Genomic DNA, 26,900 nt, shown 5'->3' on the forward strand with positions numbered 1-26,900 from the left:
ATCATTGCCCCCCCCCCACCCTTAACTGCAGCCCTGTCCTCCTGAATCTGGATCCCCACACCCCTCAGCACTGAGCCCCCTCGTTCCCATTCTCACCCTTGCTGAGCCTCGCGAGCCTGTATTTACCTGGACAGTTCATGGTGATGGGACTGCCTGTCATCCCTGCCCAGGCTCCCAGTGGCATTTCTAGGACATACACAGCTTCCAACCATTCTGATTGTCATCGGGGAGGTAGTCGTGTATTGGAACCAGAGAAATGCAGTTTAACTCCAACTCAATCTATAAGTTTGCGGATGATACGACTGTGGTGGGCCGTATCTCAAACAACGACGAATCAGGCAACGACGAATCAATTTTCAAAAAGGACAACATAGCAGACACATAATTCAACCGCATGATAAATAATGGAATTGATTACCTGCAGTGAAATGGAAAATCAACATGAATTCACAAGGGGAGATCTAATCTGATCAATCATCCTTACGTGCTATTTTCCTACTCTGATTTGATTTGATTTATTGTCACATGTACCGAAGTACAGTGAAAATAATTTTTCTGCGGCCGATTGAACGTACACAGTACGTACATCGTAGACAAAAAGAATAATCAACAGAGAACATTGACAAATGGTACATCGACAAACCGTGATTGGTTACAGTGCGGAACAAGGGGGCAAACAAAGCAAATACATTGGCAAGAGCAGTATCGGTCGTCATGAACAGTGTTCTTACAGGGAAGAGATCAGTCCGAGGGGGAATCGTTGCGGAGCCTTGTCGCTGTGGGAAAGAAGCTGTTCCTATGTCTGGATGTGCAGCTCTTCAGATTTCTGTATCTTCTGCCTGATGGGAGGGTCTGGAAGAAGACAAAGCCTGGGTGGGAGGGGGGTCTCTAACAATGCTGTCTGCCTTACTGAGGCAGCGGGAGGTGTAGACAGAATCACTGAGTGAGTGGCAAACTTGTGTGATGCGTTGGACTGAGTTCACCACTCTCTGCAGTTTCTTATGATCATGGGACGAGCAGTTGCCACACCAAGCTGTGATGCAGTCTGATAGGATGCTGTCTAAGGCACATCTGTAGAAGTTTGTGAGAGTCAATGCAGCCATGCTGAATTTCTTTAGCTTCTGTAGGAAGTAGAGATGTTGTTGGGCTTTCTTGACTGTTGCATCAAAGTGAGTGGATCAGGACAGACTGGTGGTGATGCTGACCGCCAGGAACTTAAAGCTATCGACCATCTCCACTTCAGAGCCATTGATGCAGATGGGAGTGTGTGTCGCGCTACGCTTCCTGAAGTCGATGATCAGTTCCTTGGTCTTTCTGACATTTTGAGAGAGGTTGTTTTTGGTTTATCAAGTGATTTATCTCCCTCCTGTTGCCTGATTCATCGTTGTTTGAGATACGGCCCACCACAGTCGTATCATCCGCAAACTTATAGATTGAGTTGGAGTTAAATCTTGCCACACAGTCATGTGTGTATAGGGAGTACAGTAGAGCACTGAGCACACATCCTTGTGGGGCCCCGGTGTTGAGGACTATTGTGGAGGAGGTGCCTTGCCTACCCTGACAGATTGTGGTCTGTTGGTGAGGAAGTCAAGGATCCAGCTGCACAGGGAGGGGTCAAGTCCAAGATTGCAGAGTTGAGTTACTGGTCTTGTCGGGATAATGGTGTTGAAAGCCGAGCTGTCGTCGATGAACAGCATAGGTATCCTTGTTGTCGAAGTGTTCGAGTATTGATTGTAGAGCCAGGGAGATAGCATCTTCTGTGGACCGGTTGCAGTGATAGGCAAACTGCAGTGGATCGAGACCGTCTGGGAGGCTGGCAGTGATCTGTCTCATGACTAGCCGCTCGAAGCATTTCATGATAATAGACGTCAAGGCCACCGGTCGGTAGTCGTTGAGGCAGGCTACCTTGTTCTTCTTTGGTACTGGTATTATGGTGGTCTTCTTGAAGGAGGTGGGGACCTCAGAGCGGAGGAGTGAGGTGGTGAAGATATCTGCGAATACATTCGCCAGCTGGTCTGCGCCGGCTCTGAGTGCTCACCCAGGAACTCCGTCGGGGCCCGTCGCTTTCCGCGGATTCACTTTCATGAAGGCAGCTCTTACCTCTGAGGCTGTAATTGTGGGTATGGGTGTGTCCAGGGCTGTTGGGCGGGTGGCACTGATGCATTGGCTGACTGCTCAAAGCGGGCATAGAACTTGTTGAGATCATCGGGTAGGGATGCTCCAGTCCCAGATATTCCACCTGGCCTTGCTTTGTAGCCTGTGATTTTGTGTAGGCCCTGCCATAGTCATCGTGGGTTAGTGTCATTGGCCTGGGACCCTAGTTTGATGCGGTATTATCTTTTTGTATCCCTGATGGCTTTCCGTACATCGTACCTGGATTTCTTATATAGGTCAGGGTCGTCAGACTTGAACGCCTCCGTCCGGAACTTCAGCAGAGAGTGAACCCTTTGGTTGAGCCAGGGATTCCGATTGGGGAATACCCGTATTGTCTTCTTTGGTGCACAGTCCTCGACACATTTACTGATGAAGTCTGTGACAGTGGTTGCGTACACGTCCAGGTTAGCTGCCACGGCCTTGAATATGGACCAGTCTACAGACTCCAAGCAGTCGCGGATGATGTCCTCAGATTCCTCGGACGAGCACTGCATGGTTTTCTTGACTGGCTCAGCGCGCTTGAGTTTCTGTTTGTGAGCCAAAATTAGGAATACCGACTTCTGGTCGGATTTCTCAAAGTGTGGTCGGGGAATGGAGCGGTAGGCACCTTAGATGCTCGTGGAGCAGTGGTCCAGGGTGTTTGCACCTCTGGTGGGGCAAGAGATATGTTGATGGAGTTTGGGTAGGACCTTCCTGAGGTTGGTCTGGTTGAAGTCTCCAGCCATGATTGTCAGGGCTTCGGGGTGATTTGTTTCTTGGTTGTTGATGGTGGAATGTAGTTCGTCAAGTACTTTCTTCACTTCCGCCTGGGGTGGGATGTAGACTGCTGTGATAAGGGCAGAGGTGAATTCACGTGGGAGGTAGTAGGGGCGACACTTCACGGTCAGGTATTCCAGGTCTGTGGAGCAGTGGCACGCCAAGGACACCACATCCGCGCACCAGGAGGTGTTGATGAGGAGGCAAACACCCCCACTTTTTGACTTGCCTGAGGCCATCGGGCAGTCCATCCGGTGGATTGAAAAACCTTCTGGTTGAATGGCGCAGTCTGGTGTGGCCAGAGTGAGCCATGTCTCGGTGAAGCAGAGCACACAGCAGTTTCTCCCTTCACTCTGGGAGGTAAGTCTAGCATTGAGGTCATCCAGCATATTCTCAATCGCTTGGAGGTTCGCCAGGAGTACGCTGGGGAGAGGAGTCTTGAAGCTGCGTAGCTTAAGTTTCACCTTCAGGCTGGCGCGTTTTCCCCTCTTCCTGGGTCGGCGGCTGCTCTTGGATGGCAGGGCTGGCTTTGCGTAAGGTAAGTGATTGCGTTTGGCGGGGTCGTGGATGATGGTGGCGGTGTCAGGGTCACTGGAGGAGGTTGTGCGTGGGCCGCTCTGGTCTCGTGGGGCGGTGAGGTTGGGTTCACCTTCCGGTGGGGTCGGGAAGGTACCTGTCGCTCTGGGGTTGGCTCAGGCATTCTTATCTCTGTTGTTCTTATCTCCCCTATTACAATTCACAGATACTTGCTCTCTTTACTATCTGATTACAATTTACTGTCCCTGAATAGCTTCACTCGTTTTGTCTTCTGTGAGGGTTAACTCAGAGTCCATGGGCTTGCTGCAACATGATCACAAGATTTTGCTATGCAGAATGGCAAAGGACAAGATGGCTGTGGCCACTGATTCTGTTTTATATTTCTTTTAGCTTTCAAACTTCGATTTCTGCAGTTTACAAAATGTTTTCAAATCCACTTTATATTGTTTTGAAAATATTGTTCTATTCCTGGACAGCTGAGTTAATTTTAATGGAATGTAAAAAAAAAAACTTTCACTTCCTCACCTATTGAATATACTAGTATATTCATCAAATCCAGTTCTTTCTCTTGCAATTCTACATCATTCAAATCACTTTACCTTATCCATTCTGTAGCCTTACTGAAGTTAAGCTTATCTAGTTGGCTGATGTGGAATAAGCTACTTCTGTGTGTTTTTTATCAGGTTATAACCCTTGTCTGCTCCAAACATTTCTAACTTGGCCCCTGTCAAACTCACTCTAACCTTCCTGGCTCGCAGCCAACTATTAAGCAAAGACAACAATTGCTGTCACTAAGATGTGGTGTGAATTCTTTTCAAATGAATCAGATGCAAGTCGGTCTCCAAAATTTATAATTTTATAGCTATGTTTTGTAGAAATTCTCTGGCTGTGACCTCGGCCATCAGTACTTACAGCTTTGTACTTCCAGAGCTGCTACTCTCTACCTTTGGAATAACTCCGCTTTCCTCAGCTGCCCTGTATTTACATTGTACAGACGCAACATATCGCTTACCACAACGAGAATGACAGTAAAAGTCGATATATTTTCTCTCTAGTGGTTAGAAAGGACATTTTGGGGCAGCACGGTGGCGCAAGTGGTTAGCACGGTCGCCTCATGGCGTCGAGGTCCCAGGTTCGATCCCGGCTTTGGGTCACTGTCTGTGTGGAGTTTGCACATTCTCCCCGTGTTTGCATGGGTTTTGCCCCCACAACACAAAAGATGTGCAGGATAGGTGGATTGGCCTTGCTAAATTGCCCCTTAATTGAAAAAAATGAATTGGATACTCTAAATTAAAAAAAAAGGACTTTCACTGCTATAGCATTTTATTGTGACTCATAGAAACACCTCAAAACGCTTCACACAACACATTACTGCCAGTGTTCCTAATTGGATGAAAAGTTGCGCACCACAAGGCCTAAAGTCCAACCACTTAATCTACATCTTTATAATAATCTTTTGTATTGTTGGTTGAAGAAACTACTGTTTTTCTTTTTTTTTAATTTAGAGTACCCAATTCATTTTTTATCCAATTAAGGGGCAATTTTAGTGTGGCCAATCCACCTATCCTGCACATCTTTGGGTTGTGGGGGTGAAACCCACGCAGACACGGGGAGAATGTGCAAACTCCACACGGACAGTGACCCAGGGCCGGGATTCGAACCCGGGTCCTCAGCGCCGTAGGCAGCAATGCTAACCACTGTGCCACCGTGCTGACCAAATTACTGTTTTTCTTCAGATAGTAACATGAAACTTTTAGCATGCACCGAAACAAACCTTCTCTGACAGCATAGCAAAACACTGTCAATATCATACTGATGTACCAGTCTAGATTATCCTGGCATTGGCGTCGACCTATGGCATTCTACCTCAGAGCTGTGAGTAATACAACTGACCCCAGTGTGCCTGGTTATTTGGCAGACTTGGAAATAGATTTGTGACTAAAACATTCCCAAGAGGAAATAGGTGGGATTCTTGTCCTGTTGTTGGGTTTGCATCAGGATGGCCACCAACACCACCACCTGGCCTCTATTTACTTTCAGAACCCAAATTAGCCACATAGTGTGTTTTTGAGGCAAAACAATCACAGCCAATGGTGGGGAGTGGGAGCATTACAGTTCTGGTTCAGCACCTAAATAAGTGAAGCTGGTTGTGTGATAAATCCCCCATTCATATTTTGGCAGAGTGCAAGATAGTTAGAGATAAGACCATAAGACATAGGAGCAGAATTAGGCCACTCGGCCCATCGAGTCTGCTCCGCCATTCAATCTTGGCTGATATTTTCTCATCCCCATTCTCCGGCTTTCTCTCCATAACCCCTGATCCCCTTATTAATCAAAAACCTATCTAACTCTGTCTTAAAGACACTCAATGATTTGGCCTCCACAGCTTCTGCGGTAAAGAGTTCCACAGATTCATCACCCTCTGGCTGAAGAAATTCCTCCTCATCTCAGTTTTAAAGTATCGTCCCTTTAGTCTGAGGTGGTGTCCTCTGGTTCTAATTTTTCTGACAAATGGAAACATCCTCTCCATGTCCACTCTATCCAGGCCTCGCAGTATCCTGTAGGTTTCAATACGATCCCCCCTTATCCTTCTGAACTCCAATGAGTACAGACCCAGAGTCCTCAACCGTTCCTCATATGACAAGTTCTTCATTCCAGGGATCATTCTGGTGAACCTCCTCTGGAACCTTTCCAAGGCCAGCACATCCTTCCTTAGATACGGAGCCCAAATACCAAATAGTGAGATAGCAACTGTTTCAAGCATGGCAGGTTTATACAAAAGTATAAAGGCTTTTAAGCTGCATCAGTGATGATCATGCAGTCAAGAGAAAAGTCAAGGAAGCAAATTCTCATGAGGAGCAAGGGTGGGAAGTCCCCAAAACGGGTAGTACAACTGGCTGGAGGAAGATCTTTTTACCTAAAGAAATGTCACTCAGTGCCAAAAAGTTTTCAGGGACATTATGTGCATGGCCAGAGTACTTATCTCAATGTACTTGCCCTACCAGTAATAGAGCAGTCAGCCGGCTCATGATCGATCTCTTGCATTCTCTCTGCACCTGGATGTTAAGGGAACTCATTAATAGAATAGGCAAACTCATCCCCAAGAAATGATTGAGGTGAGACCAATTGAAATTTTCAAATCTGAGATTAATAGATTTTGGCTGGCAAGAGTTATGAGAGGTATAGATTCTTAGAAGCATAGAATCCCTGCAGTGCAGAAGGAGGCCATTTGGCCCATCGTGTCTGCACCAACCCTTCGAAAGAGCACACCACTCCCCCGCCCCATTCCTGCAACCCCACCTAACCTGCACATCTTTGGACCTTAAGGGGCAATTTTTAGCACAGCTAATCCACCTAATCTGCACGTTTTTGCACTGTGGAAGGAAACCCACGCAGACATGGGGAAAAGGTGCAAACTCCACACCGTCACCCAAGGCCGGAATTGAACCGCACTGTGAGGCAGCAGTGCTAACCACTATGCCACCTTGCCACCATGAAAAAATGTAATAGTGGAACAGGCGCAAGAGCTAATGAGCCTACTCCTATTCCATGTTCCTCAAAGCTGCTTCACCATCTACAAGGCTCAATTAGTCAGGACTGTAGAGCAACATGTAGGGCAACCAATTGCCTCATTGGATTAAGCTGCAGCAGTACTCAAGAAGCTTGGCAATACTCAGGTTAGAGCACTGAGCTTTTCACTGTCCCGAACACCCAATATCCACTACTTCCAACTCTGACACATTGTGACTGTGCTATGTTTGACCTATAGGATGCACTATTACTTCAACAGCGTGTTCTTCCCCTGCAGCCTCTACGTCAGAGAAGAACAACAATGTTGTTTAACATTATCATCTATAAGTTCACTCCAAATTTTTGCAACACCTGACTATCCCCATTCCTTCAGAATCAGTGGGACTATATCTGAAAATTTGAACCTACTGCACCTATAAGAAACGTGATGGTTCAAGCAGAAGACCCAACATTACATTCTCAGGGAAATGAGAGATGCGCAGTGAATATGGCTTGGCCAAAATCGCTGACATCTCAAGAACTTCATATTGCTTAAAGTAAACGCAGATTGACCCAACAGTTAATTTGTTTCTGTGAAAGCTTTCAATTTTCGAGAGCTAGATGATGGGAAGGATATGGAGACTTCTGTTCCATTATGGAATTTGGCAGTAATCTTGGACATTGTGGGAGATGTTTTGAGGGTGTGGGGCTGCAAGCAGGCATGAAGTGATTTTATATTTTTTGCAAGCAGCTTTTATTTTTTGGAAGTACTGAGTTATTAGCCATGTTCTGTCTTGTCAGTCAGCTGATTGCGACTATTATACCTCTCGGGCAGCACTGTGGCATTGTGGATAGCACAATTGCTTCACAGCTCCAGGGTCCCAGGTTCGATTCCGGCTTGGGTCACTGTCTGTGCGGAGTCTGCACATCCTCTCCCGTGTGTGCGTGGGTTTCCTTCAGGTGCTCCGGTTTCCTCCCACAGTCCAAAGATGTGCAGGTTAGGTGGATTGGCCATGATAAATTGCCCTTAGTGTCCAAAATTACCCTAAGTGTCCAAAATTGCCCTTAATGTTGGGTGGGGTTACTGGGTTATGGGGATATGGTGGAGGTGTGGACCTTGGGTGGGGTGCTCTTTCCAAGAGCCGGTGCAGACTCGATGGGCTGAATGGCCTACTTCTGCACTGTAAATTCTATGAAATCTATGAAACCTCTCCCTTTCCTGCACATCTTCCTCATGCTATGGGAGTGTGTGTGGTGCCTCTTCCTACTCAGCATCATCACCTTCAGGTTCTGCAGGCAGTCAGTCTTTGTTCAGAGCAGCTTTTGAAGCACACATTATGCTGTTGTTATCCTGGAGATTCTGACTGTTTGTACAACAGCGCTTTCTCAGATTTATCCAGGTACTGAAATGACCTCAAAATGCCTTCAATCCGCTCTGTAACAATTTGTGAAGTTCTATGGGCCTCACTTTACCTCTGATCTGTTTATGGAATACCTGGTCCTCAGCCATGAGTAGAAGCAACAGCAGAAGTCCTGAAGAAACTCCAAAAGTACATTAACAAATCCTATCCAGGCAAAGAAAACTAAGCAGCATTTGAGTGCTCAAAATAGCCATCTCCAATCTGTACCTCTCACAGGCTCTTACCACCGAATTTATAGTGGTGTTAATTGTTTGAGGCGGATAAAGATTGGAATGGATTAGAGGATCTGATTGCATTCCCTTTATCCCTTTCACATGGAGCAGTAAACACTTCAGGGGGGTCTTAAAAGGGAATGGTCGGGCCCTGAAAAGTGTCCAATTTATCCGAGATTACCGTGGAAGGGCAAGGTATACCAAAAATTTGAGCATCAGGTGAAACTAGCTGTTTCATGGTGTTATTAAGCAGCGGTATTCGCCACTAACATGATGCTGCTATCAAGCTGAAAAGACATTTTGCCGATCACAAATGAGTAATGTGGTGTATGAGTTTCAGTGCCAGTGTTACGTTAGGTATGTAGGTCGTACATCCCAAAGACTGGTAGATCATGTCAAACAGAATGCCCCTTTCACTGTTCACATGGACAAAGTTCAGACTGTACCCAATCAACCCATCCTTGCAAAACTCGAAACACAGTGTCCAACATTAGATGTGATTCCACAATTGGACAACATTCGTCAAGTAATCTGCAACATGCTAAGAATTATGCTGACAACCAATTTAAGATTGACAGCCAGGTTCGCATTATGGTGCTTTCATGTCCACTGGAATCTACATATACACAGGGCCCTGCTCTTTGCAGAGAGAAAGAATATGTACACACATTGCGCCTGTTTCAACTAAACAAAATAAGTGACAGCCATTTAGCTAACTAGCAATGCTGGTTTATTCCGCAGGGCAATACTTTGGCCTTGCAGAGCTTCCTCGTTTAACATTTCAAACAATGCTTGGCAGTTGACTGTCAGTCACCATCAACTGTTGCATTTTCAATGGCAATTGAGAATCTACCAATCAGAATCCACTCGCCAACCAATTAGCACTCTCTTCTCATATAGTATGAATAGTTGTTCCCTTTACATTTTATATTCTTGCGAATTGTCCTGACGAGAACAGGACAAAAAGTTTCAACAAAAAAAGTATATTTCTTCAGTAACACTCAAGTGGCTACACTACCAAATGATTATTGAAAGGGAATGTTGGAATCAATGGAAATGATAATTGAATGGGCTGATATCCCATTCTCTCTGTTTGGCATTCCTCAACTCAAATTGGGCTGAGTTAAGAAATTTATGATTTTAGGTGTAAATGCTTTGGGAAATAGGGACAGAAACCCCCTCTAACTGATTAGCAGTATGTTGACCACCTTCAGATGACTACACTGCACAGATTCAGCTGACATACAATACCTAAGTTCCAATATGCACAATACTGGTTTGAATAGTTTCTGGAAATCCACAAATTTCTATCAAAATGCATTATTCATGATGTATTCGTATTTCGTGCCAGCAAGAACGATAGCCATTTGATGAATCAATTGGATCAATGGATTTTCCCAATGTCTACCAATGGGATTTTATTTTTCAGCAAAGGTTCAATTACTTTTTTTGTGTTTCTGTCAAAGGGCGAACCTGGCACCAGCAGCAATGTTGAAGGTCCAAAAGGTGAAAGAGGAAACGCTGGTCAAGTGGTACATATGCTTTATTTTTCTAACGAATCAATTTAAGAATTTAAAGAGAACTGTCATTTTTCTTCATGGCTTTCCAAAATCCAATTACGGTGAAACATTATTTTACAGGGCAATGCAGGAAAAAGTGGTAATCCAGGAAAACATGGTGATGTCGGAGACCTTGTAAGCATGTCTTTGTTACGCTCATCAGTTTCACTAAAGTTCCACAATATTTATTCATTTAAATGAATATTTTTCAAATCAAATTCAACATTTGACTTTTACTGATTTGGCCCCAATGTAAACAGAAGAGATAACTTGACTAAAAGAGGTTAATTATTCAGAGAATATTTCAAATTGGGAATAAGTTCTCAATTTGACCATTAATGATATATTTTCTTCCGTTAGCTAATTTTGCCGAAAAATAAAATATGACCAGAAATTAGTTTGCTGTTTCAATTAAATTGGCCATTTAAAAATATAGCTATTGATGTCTAATCTTGTTGATAAATTGAAACATAAGTAATTTAGATGATGTAGGACTGATTTTCCAGCCCCCTTGCGGCATGCATTCCAGTGGCGGAGGTGGCTCGCCAATGGCGGTCCTGCCGATGTCTACACCGTTTTGTATGGCTTGGCCATCACGTGACAGGAAACCAGCCACGGATGGTCACCTTCAGCGGGACTGGAAGATCTCACTGGTGGGAGGGGCTGGAAAATTCCACCTGCAGTGTGTATATTATCGGTGGTTCAAAGCACTCCTTGGGGTCCCAGTATGAAAATCAGTAATGCTCTGGAGGTGGAAGTAGACAATAGTGTGATGAAGCGAATATAAAGCAGAAAGTTCAGCTCTGGCTCCAAACATCTTTGGCCAGATTTTCATGTCGGAAGTGGAAATTGGGAGACGGACTAATCCTGCAACCCATTTCTGTAGTGTCAGGATGTGAGATCCTGGTGTTCCAGGATCTAACTGGCATGCAGACGGACCTGCCACCTCAGAAATGGATGCTTGGCCGAATCCAGACAAGACAGGTTAAATGGCCCGCCTCCATTCCCATTAAATCCTGACTCAGTTCTTCCAATGCAATCAGTGGCTCATCTACGTACAGTTTACATTTCTGACCACTGTAGACATCACCTCACCCTACCTTCTGAACCACCCACTGCCTCACCTACCTCAACTTGAACTCACCACCACTCTCCCCCTTACTCATTATCTACTTTATGAAGAGAGCTCACAGGCCCTATCATTACTGTTCGAAGCAGTTGAATAATCCAGAAAATTCACAAGTAAAGAAAGAGGCATGTCAAACCAGCTGTATAAACAGAGTCAGGCACTTGTATAATGATTGGGCAATTGGATTGTAGCCCCCAAAATTCCTCCGGTAAACTCACAGACTCCTTAAACCAACTCTGTAAGCAGAGTCAAGAAGTTGCAAAAAGATTAGGCAGGTGGTTTGCAGCCAAGAGCTCATGAAACTCCCAAATAAGCAAGCGGGCTCTTCAAACCAACAGTGGACACTGTCAAGCAATTGTAAAATAATCAGGCAGTTCGATTGCAGCCAATAGTCCATGATACGCCCAATTAAGCATACAAATTTCAAAAGTGCAGAGCAGGATTTTCTGTCAAATTTTCTGTCCTGCCCGAGAGAATTCCTGTGTTAGGCAGGACCGGCAAATTTAGGCTAGTACTATCTCGACAGATGCCTGGACTGAATGCATAAAAGCAATGGGAAAAACGTCACCAATTAGACATTGTTATCAGGCTAGGTTAAACTTCCAATATTGTAAGAAGTATTCTACCATTTTATCCATTTCATTTACTTTTTTAATTCATTTGAAGACTTTTTCACATTTCCAATGTTGAACTTTAACTTGATGGCTTGCCTGTTGGTGGAAGAAAAATATCTGTCAGACATATTACTGAACAGGTATTTACATGTTGCTGCACCACTGTTATGACTCACATGAGTAAGCACAGATACAGCTCAAGCTTCAGCATTTAATTCTGAACTTTAAAGGAGACAAAACCATTTAAATCTTTTAAGTCCTCTTGTGTTTTATGTCTCCATGCTGCTGGTGTAAAATCCAACAGCTGCTAAAGTTCAGCCACCTCCCTGAAAATTATTATTTTTTCCCCCAGATGCAGCCTCTCAATAATCCCACAAACCTGTCAATTACCTCTTTTTTAGGAGCGGATCTATTCCAGGGCCCACTGCCACCATTGCGAAAATGACCAAGGGCAGAAACAAAGTCTTTTCCTTCTGTTTGTGCCTCTGGTTGGGATCAAGACCATGAAACGTTCTCCTTTTGAGTGAGCTTGAGGCAATGGTCGGGGTAACAGATGGATTAGGCGGCCAAAAATGATGGCTTCACTTTTCCCCGTATTTACCTTGTGCTTGTAAAATAGACTCACAACCAACTTAACAAAGGGGTCAAAACAAGTGCTAAAGATAATAGGTGGGTGGTGAACAGGAGACATGAATCACTTCCAAAAGCTGATGCTGTGAGTGCACATAATGTCACCAAGGAACAGCATGCAGCAGATGAAGAGTAGGGGCCAATATAAAATCCTTGGGGAGACTCCTGAGGTGTTAGGTATGGGGTGGAATTGGAAGCCTAATATTCCTACAAGTTAAATTTGTTTTTATTTCTTACCTGTAGTTATGGACAAAAATGGGATGCCTTTTCATTTTCAAAAATGTAATCCGATGAGAAAATATTGCGTGGTAGTTATTATTAGAATAATATTAAAAAGACTGTTATATTTTCTGCTTTGTTTAGGGTGAAGCTGGTGAGAGAGGACAACTGGGTGCACAGGTAAGATTCCTTTTGTTTTGTTCGTTGTAGTTTAGCAGCTTTTACCTACCTTGTAATTGCAGGAAAAAGCTGTTAGTGTGAACAGGAAAAGTGAAAGGACTAGGTTTAGCCTGAGAATCACAAAATTAGCGAAGAGATCGAGTTTAAATGAATTATAGTATTTATTAATTTATCACAGTAGCAGGCATTTGCTGCCACATAAATCATACATCAGTACTGGTAACATAAATATGGCTTATAATCATAGTGGCATGATAATTAGATGCTCCTTCACATACTACATATATAATATATAAATTTATATTTAAGCAATATATAGCATACATAAAAAAATATATTATAACATATATATAAGGTGCGATTTGACAACCTCGTCATGCCCAACTTGGGTTGAGGCCATTGAATCTCGCGAGAGGCCTCTCAAGATTTGTGATGCTTGAAATGCCTCCCGAGATTTAATGGAATCTTGCGAGATGTCGCGATCTGGACCTTGCCCTCACTGAACAAAATTCTACCATCTGATTTTAAATATTGAAGAGTGATAAACCACTACCATCCCAGTTCAAACACGATTTGCCTTTGAAGAAGGTGCTGTTGCTTTAAGGGGGCAACATGCTGACAGTGCTATTCTCTTCCGAAGTTTATCATGTTTGAGTAAAGTTGATCAGATTGCATCCGCTGCTAGATTGCTGGGAAGGGGTGCCTAGTGCTACACTGTAAGTGTCTGATCGCACCGCACCGTCTCAATTTGGGTGAGAAGGAAATCTGGTTCAGTATCAGTAGCAACCCCTGAGCAATAGCTGGTCTCTGTTTTTTATTCAGTCTTGGGTTGTGTGTGTTGCTGGCAAGGCCAGCATTTATCACTCTCTATTTGCCCTGAAGAAGATGGTGGTGGCCTACCTTCTAGAACTGCTGCAGTCCATGTGGTGTAGCTACACCCACAGAGCTGTTCGGAAGGTAGTTCCAGGTTTTTGACCCAGCTACAATGAAGGTTAACAATATGGGTCCAAGCCAGGTGACTTAGAGGATAACTTACAGGTATTGCCATATGCCTGCTGCCCTCATCCTTCGAGGTTGTAGAGATAGCATATTTGAAGTGTGCTGTTGAAGAAGCATTGGTGAGTTGCTGCAATGCATCTTGTAATTAACTATCAGTGTAACTACTATGCATTGTTGGGAGAGGGAGTGACTATGTATGGTGTTGGATGGAATGCCAATTAAGTGGGCTTCTGTGTCTTGGATAATGCTAATTTTCTTGTGTTATTGGACCTGCACTCTCCAGGCGAGTGGAGAGCATTCCATTACATTGCTGACTTTTGCCATGTATCTGGTGGGCAAGTTTGGGGGAGCCAAAAGCTGAGTTACTTGCTGCAGAGTTCCCAGTCTTCATTTGTGAAGACGTGACTTCCTCTCGACAAGGACTCCTACCAGTACTGTCATGGGCAGATGCATCGACAACAGGTAGATTTGTATGGGTGAGGTCAAGTAGATTCTTCCCTTTTTGTTGCTTCTCTCACCACCTGACTCGGGCTCAGTCTAGCAGCTATGTCCTTCAGGATATGGCCAGCCCAGTCATTAGTGGTGAAACCGAGTCACTCTTGGTGATGAAAATTGAAGCCCCCCCCCCAGCGTCCATTCTGTGCCCTTGCCTTCTCCCACGTGATGTTCAACATGGTGGAGTACTCATTCACCAGTTGCGGTAGGTGATTATCAGCAATAGATTTCCATGTTTGGCCTGATACAAAGTCACATCATGGGGTCCAGAGTCAATGTTGAAGACTCCCACAGCCACTTCCACCTGACTGCACCACTGTGCTACCACCTCTGATATGTCTGGTCTGCTGATGGGATAGGTCATACCCAGGGCTGGTGGTGGAGGAGTCAGGTTGCAATGTATGATTCAGTGAGTATGACTGAATGCTTCCAGATGTTAGTGAGCAGGACTTTGCAATGTTGGAAAAGACTTAGAGGAGTCACTGCCTGAACTGTGAGATTAGAGCGGAGTTTGGCTAAAGGTGGAAAAGCTGGATTTCCTGAAACAAAAAGCAAAGGATTATTGGCTGGGGCAATATAAAATTACATTAATTATGTAATGACATTAGTTATTATTATTTAGTGCTCAGTAAAAACTGGAAAACATGAATAATAATTGTTGATTTTGCTGGGAAGCTCAGAGAGGGATGTGATGCAGGTAAATGGTTGGGGGCAAAATACACATTGACAATTCAGCAATGGGATATGGGGTTATTGATTATGCACCAATTTCCCTTATTTATCCTTTTATTTAAGATGCTAATTGAAGTACCACTGTGTTCATATCATTAAATAATAATTATCTTAACATATAGGGTGCTAAAGGAAGAGATGGTGTTCAAGGACCTCGAGGAGATCCTGGAATCCGAGGCCAACAGGTTGTTAACAGCTGTGATCAGTATTTGATAAGTATATTAGCATTGTATAAACTCAAGGTTTATCTATTTTTTTCATGGCATGCTGCAGCTTTAACAAGATTTCAATGAGTTACTCAACTGAATTTTATCTCAAGGTGATTTATGATGCATTTATGAATATTCCCGTATTTTAGCTGTCACTAATTTGCTTATTACTATATGTATGCAAAAATTGGCAAAGTCACGGGAGGCTGGGTGTTTGAATTCCATGCTTGATTTTGTGTGATACAACTTTTATTCCATTATTATTAGACAAACAGAGACCACGATTCCATTTGCAAGTTGAGCATTTTCAGCTTTTTGTTAGCCTGAAAGGACTTAGCAGTGTTGCATGCAGTATGTCAGAACGCATGGTCTCTCTTGTCTTCCTTGTCCATGTGTTAGCCGCTGACGGACTGAATTGTACTCCATTCATTCTAAAAGCGTAAAACAGGTGCCTGAGGATCCGATATGGCAGGCAGATCAAGTGCCTTCCTGGGGCTACCTGAAGCGGATGTTGGACTGTGATGGCCCCACCTCAGACAGTACGATCTCAGCATTGGCTTGAGCAGACTTGGCGGGCTGGCTGACAGGCGACTGTAAGGACAGAGGTAGATTGGGGGAGGGCAGCAGAGGGGGTGCGGGGGGGGGGGGGGGGTGCAGAACAGGTAGGAAGCAGGAATTCTGCCATCTGGAGAGATGCCAGTAGGTTCCTGGTCCCTGATTCACTGGCCTCTACTTCGATACATCTGCTCTGCCATTTCATTGAACTGCTGGACTATTGATTTATGAGCAACTGAAAAACTGAGCCTTTTCAACCAAGATGCCCGGAACCAACATGACAACCACTTGAGTTTCCATTGCAGCACTTTGTTATTTCATGAAAGCTGCTATGAGTTTAATGAAAGCTGTGGCCTCTGGGCAGCTGCTGTGATGTTGGCCAACTGCAGGTCATTGGATGACATTGACCAGTCCTTCCGCATTGGAGAGAAGGGTCCAGGCTCTGTGTCAAGTAACGGGCCAGGCTGAAGGTGAACTCCTCCATCCCTACCCTAATCATCTCTAGTTACTTACAGGCAGGCTCTCTATGCACCTGCAGTACAGTATATAGATTTTTAACTACAGGAGACCTGTACAGTTCTTGTCTGATTTCTCTGAAGTAGAACTAGTATGTGACTGTGGCCTCTTGCAAGCTCGCAACTGTGATGCCATTACCAGCTAGTGTCACTGCTACCCAGGAGTGCCCAGTACGTCCCATGAATCGTGTTCTACACCAGCCTATAAATTGCTGGTGTCTAGACACAGTGATAGACATTGTAGGCCAAATCTTGTGGATGAGATGGGGAGGGTGTTGAGTCAGCGGGATCCTCACGTCACCTCTTTTTGGAAGGAATGCAGCATCTTGTGCCACTCAGGCATTTGGCAGGCTAGTGGCAGGCCTTTCCCTGGGATCAAGGACCACGTGAGGAGAAGTTCTGGCCACTGAGAGCAGCTGGCCAATCAGAGGAAACTGCCTCCAGGGCCACATAGAGGGCTGTATCCAGCCCACTGGCCTTACCTTGGAAAGACTGGTGTATATAGATGAAGCATGGAACGTGGTAAGGTTGTGATCTTGCTGGTTGTACCATTATTGGGGAGTGTGTTTGTGAGGTGGAATTTTTCCTTGACTATTTGTGGCAAGCTATTGTATTATTTCTGGCGCAGGAGTAATTTCCTGGGGCCAGATCTTCTGACAGAGACTGTTATAACCCCAATGGAGGTCCTGGGATCAGGACCATATGGTTTCCCATGACCACCCTGGAATATGAACTTCCCCTTTCAGGGGGCGGGGCTTCCTCTCTGCAAGGAGAGCCCCAACTGATAAAAACTCCGGCCTAGATTCATGTCAGGGATGGAGTCCCTTTGGGGTGTGAAGGAGTATTAGAATTGTATTGAAATAAACCTTGTTTGTAATTTCTACCATCATCGATGTGTTCTGCTTATCGCGGATTCAACAGTAACTTTCTCGGCACATTTGTCACATTATTTGCCTCTGTGACTTCCTCACTCCAGGCACAGAACAACCCTCTCCCTCTGTACCTTGTGTACCGAGAGTGCCTCATATGAGAATTTCAGGCCTTCTTCCTTGGCCTTTGAACCATCCTGATATATTTCATTGTCAGACAACTGGTGCACTCCAAACTTTGAAGTGAGAAGTGTGTGCATGGAAGCAATTTACATTCCTCCACGAAAACTGCTCCTATCAGCACTTGAGTGCTCAACATGCAGACCTCTATTGTGCCTCCAGGGATGTTTAAATTATGGTAATCAGCGATTAGCCCCAGAATGTTAGGCTAAATAGAAACTTTTAAATAGGCATATCTTATTATTACATTTGATGCCTATTTCCCCAAAATAACCCCCATAATCTCTCCTCCGTTTAATATACTTTCTGATATTTGCACAACACAGAATGTTGTCGTTATTTCCTCATTCTCTCTCTGCACATTTACACAAACCCTGCTCTGTTAATTGAAAAAGAGTCCTTCAAATAAACTTTAACTGCCGAAAGCTTTGGAAAATTTCCCTCCAACTTGTCTTTAAATAGTCTTGAAAGCAAAGAACAGAAACTGTTAGAAGCAGAAAAAAAATCCATCAGCAGCATTGTCTGTGATACATCCTGGGAGATAATGTGTGCTGCACATGCCCAGTCTGCACAGTCTGTGATCAGTTTGCAGCACTGTCGCTCTTGTTAAAAAGACCAGTCTTCGAGCAGAGACTGAGGACTACAGGTTAAATTATGTATCATTAAAAATTTACTGTGAAATATGTATTTTTTAATTTGTTCGCTAAACACCTTGCATATTTGTAAAGCACCTTTAACAAACCAAAAAGTCCCAAGGTCGTGATGCATTTCACATGCAGCCACATAAGATGCTAATAGAAACATAGGAACAGGAGTAGGCGATTCAGCTCCTCACGCCTGCTCCGCCATTCAATGACATCATTGCCATAATATCTACACATGTATATACTGAAGTGCAGACAGGCAGTGATTGACATACAGGATGACCAATAAGCACACAACACAGTGCAGCCAATCACCAGACAGGACACTACCACTATAAAGCCAGAGGGCACTAGGTTTCCCGCTCTCTCGGGACCCAGCCACTGAGACAGTCAGAGTCCACGAGCTAGCCAGTGGAAACACCATGCGGTAGCTAGTAAGTCTGGTCAGGCTAATACAAGGTCTCCAGTCAGTTCAGTATAGTGTCGACCCACAGCTGAACATGTATATCAGTTCTATTGTTGAATAAAACAGTGTTGGACTTTCTCCAGTGTTAGACGTCTGCTTCTAGCTTCCCTGCATCAAGTGCAGTCCACATTGAACCAGTCAGCCTAACACATCATGGTACGGGAGTGATACTAATATTGACAGACCTACCTCCAGTGAATCAGCATTGACCAGAAAGCAGCCATCCGGTAAAATTGAAAACATCCAGCCTCCTCTGCAGCTCCGCATCTCCGGCAACCTCGGCGCCAATTGGAAGATCTTCAAGCAAAAGTTCCTCTTGTACATCGAGGCCTCCGACCTCGAAGCCGCATCGAATGCCAGAAAGATTGCACTATTTCTCTCAACAGCGGGTGACCACGCCATCCACATCTACAACTCCCTTACGTTCGCTGAAGGTGAAGACAAAACAAAATTCAAAACAGTCCTGCTGAAGTTCGACAGCCACTGCGACATTGAGGTGAATGAGAGCTTTGAATGGTACATCTTCCAGCAGAGGCTTCAGGGTAAGGATGAACCTTTTCAGTCCTTCTTGACCCATCTCCACATCCTAGCGCAGTCATGTAACTATGACTCAACAGCTGATTCCATGATCCGGGATCAGATCGTTTTCGGGGTCCACTCCGACTCCCTTCGGCAGCAGCTCCTGAAAGTCAAACAGTTGACCATCCCTGTCGCTATCGAGACGTGCGTTGTCCATAAGCATGCTAAGAATCGTTACTCCTACATCAGGACGGCAGAAACTGCGAAACTGTCCTCGCACGAGGTGGAACGGGTGCAGGCCATTGCAGACGCAGGGCCTGAGCATCGAGGAGAGTGGCTGTTTTGCGCGCTTTTCCAGCGCGCCACGACCGAGTGGACGACGAGGCCGACAACCCGACTGTGCAGGTGCGTACGTCGACCGACCGCACTGTGCATGCGCGATGGCACACGGGATGAGCTGACGTCGGCGTCATGACGTGTCCGAATTGTGGCTCCGCCCATTTAAAGCGGCAATGTCCGGCAAAAGGACGCCGGTGTCTACAGTGTGGCAAGCTTGGCTACTACGCAGCCCTTTGCAGATCTGTTCCACCGCTCAGCAGCCAGCGATCCCAGCTGCGGCCCAGAAGTGTCCGCTCAATACAGCAAGCCATGCCACATTCCGATCCCGACAGCCCAACAGACCCTGATGCTGAGTGCCTCAAGTCCCTGCACCGGGTGGGCATCATAACTACACATGCGCTGCCTTCCACCACAACGGCGCAACGCCTATCCATCCTCAGTGTGGATCCCGATGACGAGTGGTGTGCTGTCCTCACAGTTAACAAGGCTCGCATCCAGTTCAAACTGGACACCGGCGCTTTGGCGAACCTCATCTCAAAATCCGACCTCGACACCATCCACGCCAGACCAAGCATTCTTCCTTCGGCCTGCCAGCTCTTTGACTACAATGGCAATGCCATAGCTGCCAGTGGCTCATGTCAACTAGCTGTATCCAACAAGACGATCAATGCGACGCTGCGGTTTGAAATCGTCGGGCCTGACAGAGCATCCCTGCTTGGTGCTCGTGTCTGCAAGCTCCTGAACCTCGTTCAGCGCGTCCACACCATGGGCGAAATTCTCCCCCAACGGCGCGATGTCTGCCGACTGGCGCCCAGAATGGCGCCAATCAGACGGGCATCGCGCCGGCCCAAAGGTGCAGAATGCTCCACATCTTTGGGGGCCGAGCCCCAACATTGAGGGGCTAAGCCGGCGCCGGAGGGATTTCCGCCCCGCCAGCTGGCGGAAATGGCGTTTGTTGCTCCGCCAGCTGGCGCGGAAATGCGGCGCATGCGTGGGAGCGTCAGCGGCCACCGACAGTTTCCTGCGCATGCGCAGTGGGGAGAGTCTCTTCCTCCTCCGCCATGGGGGCACCCCCCGGGGTCAGATCGCCCCCCCCCCCCCAGGACCCCGGAGCCCGCCCTCGCCGCCTGGTCCCGCCGGTAAATACCAGCCTTGATTTACGCCGGCGGGACAGGCAATTTCTGGGCGGGACTTCGGCCCATTCGGGCCGGAGAATTGAGCGGGGGGTCCCGCCAACCGGCACGGCCCGATTCCCACCCCCGCCCAATCTCCGGTACCGGAGACTTCAGCGGGAGCGGGGGCGGGATTCACGGCGGCCAACGGCCATTCTCCGACCCGGCGGGGGGTCGGAGAATGACGCCCCTTGTCATCATCACCAGCGACGGCCTCGCCTGATGGTAACTTGCAAGCCGACATTGATGACATTATCACGCAGTACCACAGCGTACTCGATGGGATGGGCACACTCCCATACAGATATAAAATCCTGCTCAAGCCGAACGACACCCCGGTAATTCATGCACCACGCCGGGTGCCGGTACCCCTCAAGGATCGTCTGAAGAAGCAATTACAGGACCTCCAAGACCAGGGCATCATATCGAAGGTCACAGAGCCCACAGACTGGGTCAGCTCCAAGTTCTGCGTAAAGAAGCCGTCAGGGGAGCTTTGCATTTGTATTGACCTGAAGGATCTAAACCGCAACATCATGCGGGAGCATTACCCGATAGCAAAACGTGAAGAGTTGACCAGTGAGATAGCTCATGCCAGATTCTTTACTAAGCTGGACGCATCCAAGGGTTTTTGGTAAATACAGCTCGACGCGTCCAGTCGCAAGCTGCGCACGTTCAACACCCCGTTCGGTCGCTACTGCTACAACCGGATGCCTTTTGGTATCATATCTGCCTCCGAAGTATTTCACCGCATCATGAAGCAGATGATGGAGGACATCGAGGGGGTGCGAGTATATGTTGACGACGTAATTATCTGGTCCACAACGCCCCAGGAACACATCGCTCGCCTCAAGCAGGTATTTCAGAGAATTCATGAACATGGTCTCCAGCTCAACAGGGCCAAGTGCTCATTTGGTCAATCAGATATTAAGTTCCTAGGTGACCACATCTCGCGGCAGGGCGTGCGGCCAGATGCTGACAAGGTCTCGCCGATCAACGCCATGAAGACCCCGGAGGACAAGAAGGCAGTCCTCCGCTTCCTCTGGATGGTCAACTTCCTGGGGAAATTCATTCCCAATATGGCATCCCACACCACGGCCTTCCACCATCTCGTCAAGAAGTCGACGGAATTCCAGTGGCTGCCCACGCATGAAGAGGAATGGCGCGAGCTGAAAGCAAAGCTCACCACAGCCCCGGTTCTAGCGTTCTTCGATCCAACCAAGGAAACCAAGATATCAACTGATGCAAGCCAGGACGGCATTGGGGCGGTGCTTCTTCAGCGAGTTGACTCCTCGTCCTGGGCTCCAGTGGCGTATGCCTCCAGGGCCATGACGCCCACTGAGCAACGGTACGCTCAGATTGAGAAGGAGTGTCTGAGCCTCCCGACAGGGATAGTCACGTTTCGTGACTACGTTTATGGCCTGACAAAATTCACGGTAGAAACGGACCACAGGCCTCTAGTCCACATAATCCAGAAGGATTTAAATGACATGACACCTCGGTTACACCGAATTCTTCTTCAGCTACGCCGCTGCGACTTCGAACTTGTCTACACGCCAGGCAAAGAGCTGATCATTGCAGATGCCCTATCCAGGTCCATTACCACACCGTGTGAACAAAGTGACTTCATCTGCCACATAGAAGCACAAGTGCAGTTGTGTGCCACCGACCTTCCGGCCTCTGACGAGCGGGTGGTCCAAATTCATGAGGAGATGGCCAAGGATCCTCTGCTGCAGCGTGTGATGCAGCACCTTACCAATGGCTGGCAGAAGGGACAATGTCCCTAGTTCTATAACGTAAAAGACGACTTGACGGTGGTGGAGGGAATCCTTCTGAAATTCGACAGGATCATAATTCCTCAGAGCATACGGGCTATGGTGCTGGGCCAACTCCATGAGGGTCACCTTGGGGTCGAAAAATGCCGACGCAGAGCTCGGGAGGCGGTCTATTGGCCGGGCATCAGCCAGGACATTGCCAACACAGTCCTCAACTGCCCTACCTGTCAGAAGTTTCAATCAGCTCAACCCAAGGAAACGCTGCAGCATTTCCTCTCGGTGGTCCAAAGTAGGTGTTGCCCTTTTCCACGCCAAGGGGCGTGACTACGTACTCCTGGTCAACTACTTCTCCAGTTACCCAGAGGTGGTGAAACTGTCCAACCTCACGTCGAAGGCGGTAATCAAAGCCTGCCAAGAAACGTTCGCCAGGCATGGGATTCCGCTCACGGTAATGAGCGACAACGGTCCTTGCTTTTACAGCCAGGAATGGTCTGATTTTGCACAGTCCTACAACTTCCGTCACGTAACCTCCAGTCCCCACTACCCGCAGTCAAATGGGAAGGCCGAGAAAGGGGTCCATATTGTAAAGCGCTTGCTGTGCAAAGCTGCAGACTCAGGCTCCGACTTCAACCTGTCATAGCTGGCATACAGGGCAACCCCACTGTCCACTGGATTGTCTCCAGTGCAGATTCTCATGAATCGCACTCTGAGGACCACAGTTCCAGCCATACATGTTCCAGACCTTGACCACCTCAGTCTTACAAAAAATGCAGCAGTCACGGGCCCAACAAAAAGCCACATACGATGCTCATGCTGCGGATTTACCCGAGCTGGCCCCCAATGATCATGCTCGTGTCCAGTTGCCTGAGGGCGGCTGGTCAGCCACAGCTGTTGTGATCAAACAAATGGCCCGAAGATCGTTCCTTGTCCGCATGGCTGATGGCTCCCTGCAATGGCGAAACAGACGGGCACTGCGAAGAGTTCCACGCCCGCTACCTGACTGGCGTGCCCTGCCGCCCACGATGCTTCCTCCGGTCGTACCCTACCACAAGGCCAAAAATCTACCAGCAATCCTGCCGGCCCACGCAACCACCGCGATGGCAGCGTTCGCGCCTATCCAAGTGTAGGCGGCCCCTGATCCACCTCTGCGGCGATCAACAAGAATTCGTCGCCCACCACAAAGACTAAATCTATAGACTGAACTCTTGTACATTTTGTGACTTCATCGCTTTAACCTCTGTAAATATTGTTTTGTTTGCCATGTATCTGCACTATCGACACCTTCCTATGTATATACGTTCATCTAGACACCTTTTGTATTTAGTCAGGCACATATATACGCTCACACACCCTAGTATTTATTTATCTAAAAAAAAAGGGGAGATGTCATAATATCTACTCATGTATATACTGAAGTGGAAACAGGCAGTGATTGACATACAGGACGACCAATAAGCACACAACACAGCGCAGCCAATCACCAGACAGGACTTTACCACTATAAAGCCAGAGGGCACTAGGTTTCCCGCTCTCTCGGGACCCAGCTACTGAGATAGTCAGAGTCCACGAGCTAGCACAGTGCAAACACCATGCGGTAGCTAGTAAGTCTGGTCAGGCTAATACAAGGTCTCCAGTCAGTTCAGTATAGTGTCGACCCACAGCTGAACATATATATCAGTTCTATCGTTGAATAAAACAGTGTTGGATTTTCTCCAGTGTTAGCCGTCTGCTTCTAGCTTCCCTGCATCAGGTGCAGTCCACATCGAACCAGTCAGCCTAACACATCAATCATCGTGCGGGCTTCTCCAAACCTCCGCCGCTCCGACGCCGGCTGCCGAATGTACCGGCACCGGTTTGTCGGTGGGGGCAGGAATTGCGTCGCGCCAGTCGGGAGCTGTTGGCAGTGGCCCCCCCAGTGATCCTCCGCTCCGCGATGAGCCAAGCGGCCGCCCGTTTTCAGCGGTCCCGCCGGCGTAAATCTAACTATGTCCGTACCGGCGAGACCTGGCCCTGCGGGCAGCCTGCAGAGTTCTCGGAGGGGGCGCGGGGGGATCTGGCCCCAGGAGGTGCCCCCATTTGGCCTGGCCCACGATCGTGGCCCACCGATGGTGGCCTGTACTGTGGGGGGACGCTTTCCCTCCACGCCAGCTGCTGTCAACCTCCCCCATGGCTGGCGCGGAGAAGAAACCCCCTGCGCATGGGCTGGGATGACGCCAGCATACGCTGGCACTCCCGCGCATGTTCCAACTTGCGCCAGCCGACAGATGCCCTTTGGCACCGGTTGGCATGGCGCCAAGCCCTTCCGCACTGGCTGGCACGGCGCTAACCCCGCCGGCGCCGGCCTAGCCCCTGAAGGTGCAGAGGATTCCGCACCTTCCGGGCGGCCTGACGCTGGAGTGGTTCACGCCAGTCCTCGGCGCCAGTATGGCCCGCCCCGCCGGGTAGAGGAGAATCCCGCCCATGGTTGATTTGTGGCCAAACTCCTTATCCCATAACACCTTTGCTTGCCAAAAATGTATCTACCTCAGATTTAAGGCGAGCAACTCATCTAGCATCAATTGCCATTTGTGTGAGTTCCAAACTACTGATGGGGACCGAAAGCTTTTAATGGGCGGGATTCTCCACGAACCGGCAGGGCGAGCTACACCGGTGCCGAGGAGTGGCGGGAACCATTCCGGAATCCACTGCACCTTCAGGGGCGAGACCAGCGGCGGAGGGGTTGGCGCCGCGCCAACCGGCGGCGAAGGGCCTCCGCCGGCCGGCGTGAGTTGGCGCATGCGCAGGAGCGCCAGCAAGTGCTGGCATGATCCCAGCGCATGCTGGGATTCTTCTCCGCACCGGTCATGGCGGACCGGAACAGTGGCCGGTGCGGAGGGAAAGAGCTCTCCCATGGCACAGGCCCGTCCGCGGATTGGTGGGCTTCGATCGCGGGCGAGGCTACCTTGGGGGTCCACCCCGGGGCCAGAAACCCCCTCACCCCCGCGAGGATCCCACAGGCCGCCCGCAGAGCCAGGTCCCGCCAGTAAGGACCTGGTCTAATTTACGCCTGCAGGACCGGCCGAAAAGGGGTGGCCGCTCGGACCACCGCGGGCCGGAGAATCACCGGGGGGGGGGGGGCAGGTGGGGCTGCTAGTGGCTGCCGACTGGAGCAGTGTGATTCCCACCCCCGGCAAAACCCCAGCGCTGGAGAATTCGGTAGCCGGCAGCGGGGAGGGATTCATGCCGCCCCCCGGCGATTTTCCGACCCAATTGGAATCGGAGCATCACGCCCAATGTGTTCGCAAATGTCTGGAAGGAGGAGAGCAGTGGAGAGGATTAGAGAGAGAATTCCGGGGCCCAGGTAGCTGAAGGCACAGATGAAAGTGGTGAAATGATTCAAGTAGTGAAGCCATCTATCTGGAAGTAGAGGGGCACAGGTATCTCAGAGAGTTTAAAGCTGAAGGAGAAAACTGCGATAGGAAAGGGTGAAGTCATGGAGGGATTTGAAAATAAGGATGAGAATTTTTTAATGGGGGCAGTGCCGTATTGAGTTCCCTTGCAGGACAACGAGCACACAGACAATTATGTTGTGGTGGAAGCATGCTGTCATTGTAGTGGAGCGCATATTAGTTGTGTTTAAACTCTCATTCGGAACATTAGAAGTTTTAATCACAGAGCAGAATGTCATTGAAAGATGTTGCTATTTCGCGGGCAGTAATCGTTAATGGAAGCCACATCCACAGTAATGCTGCTTGCTAAACTAATAGCTGCAGGGTGGTTTCTTCTTTGTATCCTACTAATTGTTTAGTGTGTCCCTTGATTTATTTGTGTTTAATGAATGAATCCATTTGAGTTGGGGCTTGCCTGCACTGAATCACCTGCCTCGCTCAATAATCTAATCATGTTCAAAAAAGCTAAGTAGAAATATTTTCAATTTCATGGCTTAGTTCCAGGTCTAGAAACAGGAATAATCCTGTACTGTTTTTAATGATGTATGAAATGATTCCTAGGTAACAGTTGTAATGGAAAAATATATTATCTAACTCCACAAATGTGTCAGTTTGATATATTCAACCTGACTGAACTTATTTTGTTTTCTATAAAGCAGCACGACCGAGCACAGCGTCGGTGGAAATATGCACTCCCATTTTCCTCCTGGTACTTTGTGATTTAAGTCACAGTGGAAGTTTTTTTTACTGTGTCTTCAACAAGGACATCAAATCAATAAAGCTCAATGGGGCTTAAACTCCTTTAGAAAAATGCAACAGTCTGGTTTTCATAACCCATTTTTGGTAGAGCTTGGAAATGGCACTGTTATATTTTAAATAATGACTTATCTAAAATATATACATTACTCTTGAATCCACCAGGATGATACAATGTCCAATGTCCTTCTTGTTGAAAGATGAACTATTTAATGAGTAATAAAATAGTAAACAGTGAGTCCTTTTACTTAATACTAAACAAACAATAAATAATTAAAGTACAATACAGATAACTATATAACTATACATTATTATAGCAAACTAGCTCT

The 26,900-nt window shown here is 47.3% G+C and overlaps 1 protein-coding gene across 1 annotated transcript in view; it reads left to right on the top strand.

Annotated features, from left to right (window-relative positions):
* Positions 1 to 26,900, top strand: part of LOC140425484 (collagen alpha-6(VI) chain-like) — a 210,699-nt gene that overhangs the window by 103,462 nt on the left and 80,337 nt on the right. The window contains exons 19-22 of the mRNA XM_072509802.1: positions 10,057 to 10,122; positions 10,231 to 10,284; positions 12,886 to 12,921; positions 15,270 to 15,332. Of these exons, the coding sequence (XP_072365903.1) occupies positions 10,057 to 10,122; positions 10,231 to 10,284; positions 12,886 to 12,921; positions 15,270 to 15,332 (219 nt within the window). The remainder of the gene's footprint in view (positions 1 to 10,056; positions 10,123 to 10,230; positions 10,285 to 12,885; positions 12,922 to 15,269; positions 15,333 to 26,900) is intronic.

Source organism: Scyliorhinus torazame, chromosome 6 (genome assembly GCF_047496885.1).
Source record: "Scyliorhinus torazame isolate Kashiwa2021f chromosome 6, sScyTor2.1, whole genome shotgun sequence".
Classification (NCBI taxonomy): Eukaryota; Metazoa; Chordata; class Chondrichthyes; order Carcharhiniformes; family Scyliorhinidae; genus Scyliorhinus; species Scyliorhinus torazame.